Below are 12,240 nucleotides of genomic sequence, written 5' to 3' on the forward strand. Positions count from 1 at the left end.
TAGTTGAACAATTTAATCGTGAAAATTGTATAACATTTTTCGATAGTATTGATAATCAATACTCAGGGAAACCATTCAATTGGAAAACTATTGTTTGGAAAGCATTGCTATTGAAATTAATTTTATTTATAAATATGATTAGATTTATGATACCATCCATGACTAACAATCCCTATTATTTGGCACTGGTATGCGATATCGTATCACTATTAGGTGGCAATTGGCTAATATCTCTATTATTTAGTTTATGTTTAATGTTTTGGTTTTTAATTATTATCATTTTGTTGAATAATGATTTCAATCGGCATAGATTTTGGCAATATATGTATGCAATGAAATATAAACAATTAAAATATCCAATCAATAGACAAATCAATGATTTCTATCTATTTATATTAAATTTATTAATTAATGGACTCTTTATTTTTTATTATACTGTATCGTTAATGTTTATCCTAATTAGCACATTATTATCTATTATATTGTATTATCAAAATTCATTGATACAGGTAATAATTAATTTTTTAATTAATTAATAATAAAATTATTAATTTAGTAGACAATTAGTAAATTATTTGATTATTTATATTATTTTAATTAAAATTTTATAGTTAATATTCAGTTAATTTTTCTATAATTATATTTAAACAATAAATAATTTATTAATTTTTATTTTATCTAAACATTATCATATCTACATATCATAAACAGTATATATAAAACTATCGCAAATCAATACAGTTAATGCAAGTTAATAATAATAATTATTATATATTAATATTTAGTTAATTTAATTATAAAATTATATTTAGCATTAAATAATTTATTGATTTTTATTTTATCATATATATATATATATATATATATATATATATATATATAGCTACCAATACAAATATTATGGCAAATTAGTACTATTATCATTGCAATACATGGCGTAGCAATTATAGGCTATTGGATGGCCTTAATAGTGATATCGGTTGGCCATTTGGTTATCAAATTGTTTGAAGTAAACAAAAAATTCAATCAGGCCTTCGGTCAGACGGCCGATACTAGACTACTGATGCTGGCTATACGCGAGCACCAGTATGTTTGCAAACTAATTTCAGTGGTCAACCAATATCATAGTTCATGGCTGGCAGTAGCCTACTATCTATGGTATTCAATAATGGTATTTATGCTATACTGTCTATGGCACTATCGATTGCATCCAATCTATCAGTTTATAAATTATTTTCTATTAAGTTGTCAAATCAATATGGGTTTGCATCTGTCTATATTGATTATTATATTCAATAAACTAGCCCACTGGCCACTGGTAGATATGCGCCAGTATCTGTATAAACGTCAATCAATTGTATTAGTAAGAGATAGACTAACTATACAGTTATATATTGAACAGTTGACTACTAATACCATAGGGTTTTATATAAGCGATTGGTTTCCGATTAATAGTTTAGTACTATTTCAATACACATTTTTCCTATTCAATGATTATCTATTGTTTATGTCATTATTTGGATAACTAACTAATTATTATTATTAATACAGTGATAATAAATTAAACTATTTTAGCTATTATTGTAATTATTGTATTCAATTATGGTACTAACCTTATACTATCTATGGCACTATCAATTGCACTATCAGTCTATCAATTTATAAATTATTGTTTATTAATTTGCCAAATCTATATGGGTTTGCCCCTGGCCATTTTGATTATAATGTTCAATAAACTAGCCCACTGGCCACTGATAGGTATGCGCCAGTATCTGTATAAACTGCAATCAATTGTATTACTAAGAGATAGACTAACTATACAGTTATATATTGAACAGTTGACTACTAATACCATAGGGTTTTATATAAGCGATTGGTTTCCGATTAATAGTTTAGTACTAATTCAATACACATTTTTCCTATTCAATGATTATATATTATTTATGACATTATTTGGATAACTAATATATCTATTATTGTTTTTATTATTATTAATACAGTGTTAATAAATTAACACAAATAGATATTTTTAGATATTACTGAAATATTGTATGATTTTTTTTTGTGGTGTGTGTTGTAGTAAACTTTTATATTTTTGTTTTTATTTAATTTATATATGAAATAAAAACTTAGTATGCATTTTTTTTAAAAACCTTTAATATATTATTCAAATATTGTATGTTTTTTTTAAAAATAAAGTTTAGTTAATAAAATGTCAATTTTTTATGTTATCATATATTAATGTTATACTTAATTATTATTACTAATACTATCGGGTTTTTTTAATATATGATTATAACAAATATATTTTTAATTATATTTTTAAATTATATTTTTATTAAATTTTCATGAAACTATTTATTAGTTTGTTTGTTTTTAAAATATTATTTAAGCAACTATTATGGTAATAATAATAATAATTATTATTATTATTAAAATGTTTAATCTATTATTTAGCTAACTAACTAAAAAATTTATTAATAATTTATTTCATGTAAAATTCCAACAAAACAAATATATTATTGCTTAAATAATTAACTAAACTATTATTATTATTTTATATTATTTATTATTATATATTTAACAGATTTAATTTAAATAAAAATGATAAAAAAAATTCAATTATATTTCATAATATTATTATATATTATATAATTACTGAGAAAAAAATTCAATAATAAATTATTTATTAATATCCATATATTTAATATTTTATTTATTAGCGTTAATTGAAAATCAATTATATATATACAGTATATAAATATATATTTGATAAAATAAATACAATTAAATCTTAATTAAAATGTCATTTTATTAAAAATAAAATTATTCAAATTATGTATTTATTAAATATATATATTGAACTAATGTTAGTATCATTTTTAGTACAACTATTGCTGTAATTATATTTTGTTTTGCAATAATATGAATAAAATATATGAATAAATATTATTATTTTTTTTATAATTATTAAATATCGTGTAAAATTATATATATATATATATATATATATATATATATATATATATATATATATATATATATATTTCTAACAATTATAATTATAATACAACAATGTATATTGGATATTTAAATAAGTATATAAATAATAATTAATCATAAATAAAATAATAATTGTAATAATTTTTTATAACAATTTAATAATAATAATTTTTTCTTGAAAGTACAATTTTAGCGCGCTTATAGCTAATTAATAAAAAAATAAAAATCAAAAAAATATGATAATTAAATTTTATTCATACATAATAATTGCCATATATTTAGTAATATGTTTACTAAAGTTATTAATTGGCAATTATTTTCAAAAACCACTAAATGAATTGTTTGACACATTTGAACAATTTAATCGTGAAAATTGTATAACAATTTTTCATAGTATTGATGATCAATATTCAGGCAAACCATACAATTGGAAAACTACTGTTTGTAAAGCATTGCTATTGAAATTGATTTTATTTATAAATGTAATTAGATTTATGATACCATCCATGACTAACAATCCCCATCATTTGGCACTGGTATGCGATATAATATCACTATTAGGTGGCAATTGGCTAATATCCTTATTATTTAGTTTATGTTTAATGTTTTGGTTGTTAAATATTATGATTTTTATAAATAATGACTACAATAGGCATAGATTTTGGACATATATGTATGCATTGAAATATCAACGATTAAAATATCCAATTAATAGACAAACCAATGATTTCTATTTATTTATATTAAATTTATTAATTAATGGACTCTATATTTATTATTATATCGGATCGTTACTGTTTATCCTATTTACTACACTGTTATCCATAGTGACAGGAAAATCATTATCTCAGTTTCAATCTAATAACAAATATATAGTTTACAAAAAAAATAAATTCGGTTTTTAAAATCTGTATTATTTATAAATAAATTTATAATAATTATTAAAAGCTAAGGTTGGGAGAAGCAAAAATGTTTGTATAATATAATCCAATATAACTGTATTATTTACTTTAATACAATGTATAATCCATGAAATTATGCCGGATTATAAATCAAAAATTGAAAAAATTTGCATTTTTCCAACTCTGATAAACACTAACATGTGATTTGACTACATTTATATTATAAAATTGTTTTAATCCGAAGTTAGTTTCTTAATTTACCTATTATGTTTACTTAATGGATTAAAAAGATAATGAATTTCTTGTCTTTAGTTATCCATTATATTGTTTTATCAAAATTCATTGATACAGGTAAAGCTAGTGGTAATAATAATAATATATAATAAAAAATTTATCATAAATAATTTTTTTATTTTATATATAAACACATAAATATATATATATATATTTATATAGCTACCAATACTAATATTATGGCAAATCAGTAGTGTTATAATTGCAGTACATGGCGTAGCAATTATAGCCTATTGGACGGCAATAATAGTGATATCGGTTGGCCATTTGGTAATCAAATTGTTTGAAGTAAACAAAAAATTCAATCAGGCCTTCGGTCAGACGGCCGATACTAGACTACTGTTGCTGGCTATCAGTGAGCACCAGTATGTTTGCAAACTAATCTCAATGGTCAACCAATATAATAGTTCATGGCTGGCAGTAGCCTATTATCTATGGTATTCAATTATGGTACTAACCTTATACTATCTATGGCACTATCAATTGCATCCAGTCTTTCAATTTATAAATTATTTTATATTAATTAGCCAAATCAATATTGGTTTGCACCTGGGTATATTGATTATTATGTTCAATAAACTAGTCCATTGGCCACTGGTAGGTATGCGCCGGTATCTGTATAAGCGGCCATCAATTGTATTACTGAGAGATAGACTAACTATACAGTTATATATTGAACAGTTGACTACTAATACTATTGGGTTTTATATAAGCGATTGGTTTCCGTTTACTAGTTTAGCACTAATTCAATACACATTTTTCCTATTCAATGATTATTTACTGTTTATTTCATTATTAGGTTAATTAATAATAATAATTATTATTATTAATACAGTGTTAATAAATTTTAGCTATTATTGTTAATTATTGTAAAATAGCTATTTTTTGATATTATTGAAATATTGAATTTTTTTGTTTGTGTTAAACTATTGAATTGTTGTTGCTGTTGTTTTTTTTTGTAATTTAATTTTACATAATATAATTAATAATAAATTAAAATTATTATAATTTATAAAAAAAAAATTTGTTTAATTAGATACTTTATTGACTATTTATAATTTGTTTGTTTTATAAATATTTTTATTAAGAAATTTTTATGATAATAATAATTATTATTAAAATGTTTAATTTATTGTTTAGCTAACAATTAGTTTATACTGGTAATATTATTATTTATTGATTAATATTATTAGTATTATTATTTATTTAACAAATTTAACTTAAATAAAGATAATAAAAATATCAAATATATATATATATATATATATATATATATATATATATACAGTATTATCTAATTACTGAGAATAAATAATTATGAAAATTAATGATAATTAAATAAAAAAAATAATTAGGTCAAAAAATAAATTTAATAATAAATAGTTTATTAATATATTTTCAATATTATATTAAAGTTAATTAAAAATCAATTTATGTATATATCATAGAAAAAATAAATACAATTAAATCTTAATTTAAATTTCATTTTATTCAAAATAATGTATTTATTGAATATATCTAAACTTAATGTTAGTATCATTTTTTAGTATAACTATTGATGTAATTATATTTTGTTTTGCAATAATATGAATAAAATATACGAAAAAATATAATTATTTTTTATTAATTATTAAATATCGTGTAAAATTAATTAATTAATATATATATATATAAATTTTTAACAATTATAATGATATATAAATCAGTACATTATATAAGTAATAAATCATAACAAAAAAATAGTATAATAATTTTTATAACAATTTAATAATAATTATTTTTTTTATGAAAGTACAATTTTAGCACTTATAATTAATAATAAATATTTATTTTTATTTTTTTTTTAAATATGATAATTAAATTTTATTCAAACATAATAATTGCCATATATTTGGTAATATGTTTACTAAAATTATTGATTGGCAATTATTTTCAAAAACCACTAAATGAATTGATTGAATTAGTTGAACAATTTAATCGACAAAATTGTCTAACAATTTATGATAGTTTTGATAATCAATATACAGGCAAACCATACAATTGGAAAACCGTTTGGAAAGCATTGCTATTGAAATTGAATTTATTCATAAATATAATTAGATTTATGATACCATCCATGACTAACAATGCCCATCATTTGGCACTGGTATGCGATATAACATCACTTATAGGCGGCAATTGGCTAATATCGCTAGTATTTAGTTTATGTTATTTGTTTTTGTGGCTAAATATTACTATTTGGATGAATAATGACTACAATAGGCATAGATTTTGGACATATATGTATGCATTGAAATATCAACGATTAAAATATCCAATTAATAGACAAACCTATGATTTCTATCTATTTATATTAAATTTATTAACTAATATACTGTATATTTATTATTATATCGTATCGTTAATGGTTATACTAATTAGCACTTTATTATCTATTATACTATTTAAACAAAATTCATTGATACAGGTAAAATGCTAGTTAATTAATAATAATAATTTTAATTTAAATTTAGTTTAAACTAAATTATTTGATTATTTATAATATTGAATATTTAAATAAAAGTTTTATAAGTATTATTTTATATTTTATATATATATATATATATTTATCACTAATAATTTATTAATTTTTATTTTATCTAATTTAATATATTATTAGATTACTATTATTTAAAAAGAAAAGTTTATTTTAATTATTATATAATTTTATAGATTACATAGAATTTAGTAATTTAATAATATTATTACTAATTTTAATACATTTTAATGTACTATTAATTTGTTTTAAGTTTAATTACTATTAATATTATTTTTTATAAATAATTTTTAAATCTTATTTTTATTTATATACTATATATAGCTACCAATACTAATATTATGGCAAATCAATACAGTTATCTCTGTAGTACATAGTGTAGCAATTATAGGCTATTGGATGGCCATAATAGTGGTATCGGTTGGCCATTTGGTTATCAAATTGTTTGAAGTAAACAAAAAATTCAATCAGGCCTTTGGTACAGGGGATACTAGACTACTGTTGCTGGCTATACGTGAGCACCAGTATGTTAGCAAACTAATCTCTATGGTCAGTCAATATCATAGTTCATGGCTGGCACTAGCCTACTATCTATGGTATTCAATTTGTGTACTAACACTATACTATCTATGGCACTATCAATTGCATCCAATTTATCTATTAATCTATTATTTTATATTAAATTGTCAAATCATTAATGGTTTGCACCTGACCATATTGATTATTATGTTCAATAAACTAGCCCATTGGCCACTGGTAGGTATGCGCCAGTATCTGTATAAGCGGCAACCAATTGTATTACTGAGAGATAGACTAACTATACAGTTATATATTGAACAGTTGACTACTAATACTATTGGGTTTTATATAAGCGATTGGTTTCCGATTAATAGTTTATTACTATTTCAATACACATTTTTCCTATTCAATGATTATATATTATTTATAACATTATTTGGTTAACTAACAATTATTATTAATACAGTGTTAATAAATTAACTCAAAAATTTTTTTTTAGATATTAGTGAAATATTGTATTAATTTTTTTAAAAAAAAATTATATTGTTTTTGTTGTTATTATTATTATTGTTAACTAATAGATTAAAAATATATTAATAAGTTAAAATAAAAACTAATATGTGAGTTGCCATCAAAATATTATATAAATTTTAAAAACTTTATTATTAATTGTTTAGTTTTTAATTTGACATATTATTTATAATAAAATATAATAATTATATTTTTTTAATTAAATTTTTTTTTAATTAGATAATTAATTGACTATTTATTAGTTTGTTTTATTTAAAATCTTATTTTAAGCAATTTTTTTGTGATAATAATAACTATTATTAAAATATTTAATTTATTGTTTGACTAACTAACTAACTAACTAAAACAGTTAAATCATTTATTAAAAAATTTATATTATTGTTTAAATGTTTTACTATTATTACTAGAAATAATATTATTTATTATTTACTGATTATTATTATTATTTATTTATTTAACATATTTTAATTTAAATAAATATAATTAAAAAAAAATCAAATATATATTATCTAATTACTGAGACTACAAAAAAAAATTATGAAATTAATGTTTACAAAAATAATTAAATAAAAACAAAATAATTAGGTCAAATAAATTTCATAATAATTAATTWATTTTCAATATTATATTAGCGTTAATTGAAAATCATTATATATATATATATATATATATATATATATATATATTACTATATATTATATGACAAAATAAAAACAATTAAATCTTAATTTAAATGTCATTTTATTCAAAATAAATTTATTCAAATAATGTATTTATTGAATATATGTTCAACAAATGTTAGTATAATTTAAGTACATTTACTATAATTATATTTTGTTTTGCAATAATATGAATAAAATATATGAATAAATATTATTATTTTTAATAATTATTAAATATCGTGTAAAATTAATTAATTAATATATATTTCATAACAATTATAATCATAACAATCAATGTTTAATTTGACATTTAAATTAGTATATAAATAATAAATCATAACCAAAATAATATAATAATTTTAATAACAATTTAATATGAAAGTACAATTTTAGCACTTATAACTAATTAACCAAACAAAAAAAAAACAAAATATGATAATTAGATTTTATTTAAACATAATAATTCACATATATTTATGTATATGTTTACTAAAATTATTGATTGGCAATTATTTGCAAAAATCATTCAATGAAATTATTGAATTAGTTGAACAATTTAATCGGCAAAATTGTATAACAATTTTTCATAGTATTGATGATCAATACTCAGGAAAACCATTCAATTGGAAAACTATTGTTTGGAAAGCATTGCTATTGAAATTGATTTTATTCATTAATATGATTAGATTTATGATACCATCCATGACTACTAATCCCCATCATTTGGCACTGGTATGCGATATTGCATCACTATTAGGTGGCAATTGGATAATATCGCTATTGTGTAGTTTATTTTTAATGTTTATTTTGCTAAATATTATTATTTGGATGAATAAGGACTACAATAGGCATAGATTTTGGCAATTCATGTATGCATTGAAATATCAACGATTCAAATATCCAATCAATAATAAACAAATCCGGGATTTATATTTATTTATATTAAATTTATTAATTATAATACTTTATGTTATTTATTATATATTATCAATAATACTTATCCTAATTACTATAATATTATCGTTAATATTATTTAAACAAAATTCATTGATACAGGTATACTATTTATTAACTAACAATTTTTCAATTAAAAATAATCATTATTAAGTATATTTATATTTATATATACATACATATACTGTATATCATATTATTATACTGTATATATATATATATATATATATATTTATAAGTATTTATTAAATTCAGTTAAATTTAAAAATTCAATACAGTTTTTATTACTAAAAATAATAAAACTAAGCTAAAAATTTTAATTAATTAATCAATTATTAGATTATTATTAATAATAATTATTATTTAAAAAATAAGTTTATTATAATTATTATAATTTTATTATATTGTATTTTTATAAATAATTTTTAAATTTTATTTTTATTTATATATATATATATAAACATAAAGCTATCAATACAGGTAATTCTAGTCAATAATAATAATAATAATGTTGTTAATTAAATTTAGCTAATGAATTATTTAATTATTTATAATATTATTTTATATTTTAATAAATGTATTTATCATAAATAATTTATTGATTTTTATTTTTTCTAAACATATATATATATATATATATAAAGCTACCGATACTAATCTTATGGCAAATCAGTACTGCTATAGCTATAGTACATTGTGTAGCAATTATAGGCTATTGGACGGCCATAATAGTGGTATCGGTTGGCCATTTGGTAATCAAATTGTTTGAAGTAAACGACAAATTCAATCAGGCCTTCGGTACGGCCGATACTAGACTACTGATGCAGGCTATCCGCGAGCACCAGTATGTTTGCAAACTAATCTCAATGGTCAACCAGTATCATAGTTCATGGCTGGCAGTAGCCTACTATCTATGGTATTCAATAATGATATTTATGCTATACTTTCTATGGCACTATCAATTGAATCCAGTCTACAAAATCATCTATTATTACCTATTAAATGCTCAAATAAATTTAGGTCTACACCTGGGCATAATGATTATTATGTTTACAAAACTAGCCCATTGGCCACTGGTAGGTATGCGCCGATTACTGTATAAGCGCCGGTATCGGCGCCCAATAGTATCACTAGTAAGAGATAGACTAACTATACAGTTATATATTGAACAGTTGACTACTAATACTATTGGGTTTTATATATCCGATTGGTTTCCGATTACTAGTTTAGCACTATTTCAATATACGTTTTTCCTATTCAATGATTATATATTGTTTATGACATTATTTGCCAACTAATATGTCTATTATTATTATTATTATTAGTAGTAGTAGTAGTACTGTTAATATTGTAAGTTAACTCAAATAGATATTTTAGATATTACTGAAATATTGTATGAATTTTTGTGTGTGTTGTATTAAACTTTTGTATAGATTTTAAAAATAGTTTAATAGCTTTAAATTATTATTCAAATATTGTTTATTTATTTTTATTTATAAGTTATTATAAGTTTAGTTATTAAATGTCATTTTTTTTAAATGTTATCATATATTAATGTTTTACTAAATTATTATTATTTACTGATTAATATAATATTTTATAACAGAATCAGTGTTTAATATTTTAAATAAAAATCAATTATATATATATATATTAATTACTATTCAATGATTATCTATTGTTTATGACATTATTTAGTAACTAATATATTATATTATTTTTTAAATTAAATTAAAATCAACATTAATAACTTATATATATCTTATTATAATTTAAAAAATAATTGTTTATTATATTATAATTAATTAATTAACTTTTGTATTGTTTTGTTTGTTGTTATTGTTATTATAATTTATAGATTAAATAAAAAAGAAACTTAATATTCATTAAAAATCTAGTTTATTATTGATTATAATAATAATAATAATAATTATTATAATATATTATAATTAGTACAGTATTAATATTTAAAAAAAATATATTTTATAATATTATTAATTAAAAAAAAAACAATTATTTTTTTAGTATTATTATTACACAAAAAATGATTGATCAATAGATTATTATTATTATTATTTAGTGATTAAAAAACAAATAATTTAAAAACATTTTTGTTATAAAAATTTATTATTAATAATAATAGTTAATTATAAGAATTAAAAATTATTTATATATTATATAATTATTAATTTATTTATGTAATGAAAGAAAATAAAATAAATCAAAAAAAATATTTTAATTAATTATTTTTTATATATATATATAATATTATTAATTAATTATAATTAGGTATATATATATCTCATACTCACACACACACACCCACACCTACTACTACTACACACCCGTCCACTCTAGTTAGTACTGGTATACGATTGAAACCATTTACCCAATGCTATCACCAGATTCTGTGTCGAACTGAGCGATGGATTTGAATCAAACTCCTGGATCTCATTATAGCCACTGATAGTCGTATTGAAAACAAAATGGGGTTTCGGTTGCAAAACACGTTTGACATCAAAGTCCAACTGTGGCGGCGCCTGTATATGCAATTTGGACTCATCCTGACGGGTCAGATAGGCATCGACTTTAAGGGTACGTTTCGGATCGACCTTACGTTCCGATTGGCTGTCCAATTTCAGATACTTACCCCGAGCCCAGTCAACATTCAGGTTATAGTCGACCACCGGGCCGACCCATTTGACAACCAAAGTTTTCGGTTCGGCCAACGGGTTGGCTTTCAAATGGCCATTGATATTCGGGGTAACCAAATTGATTTCGGATACTATACGCAAACCGATCTGGGCATCCAATTTGGTAACCGATTGCTTGTCTTTAT

The 12,240-nt window shown here is 20.4% G+C and overlaps 1 protein-coding gene across 1 annotated transcript in view; it reads right to left on the bottom strand.

The window, feature by feature from the left end:
- Nucleotides 1-11,659: 11,659 nt before the first annotated feature.
- The window catches only part of LOC128965174 (vitellogenin-like), a 9,365-nt gene continuing 8,784 nt past the window's right edge, over nt 11,660-12,240 (bottom strand). Inside the window, exon 6 of the mRNA XM_054311827.1 lies at nt 11,660-12,240. This exon is cut by the window's right edge and continues 520 nt beyond it. Coding sequence (XP_054167802.1) covers nt 11,756-12,240 — 485 coding nt within the window. The 3' untranslated portion in view covers nt 11,660-11,755.

The sequence above is a fragment of the Oppia nitens genome, unplaced genomic scaffold, assembly GCF_028296485.1.
Source record: "Oppia nitens isolate AA-2021 unplaced genomic scaffold, nextdenovo-longstitch-racon4-pilon3 scaffold16_pilon_pilon_pilon, whole genome shotgun sequence".
NCBI lineage: Eukaryota > Metazoa > Arthropoda > Arachnida > Sarcoptiformes > Oppiidae > Oppia > Oppia nitens.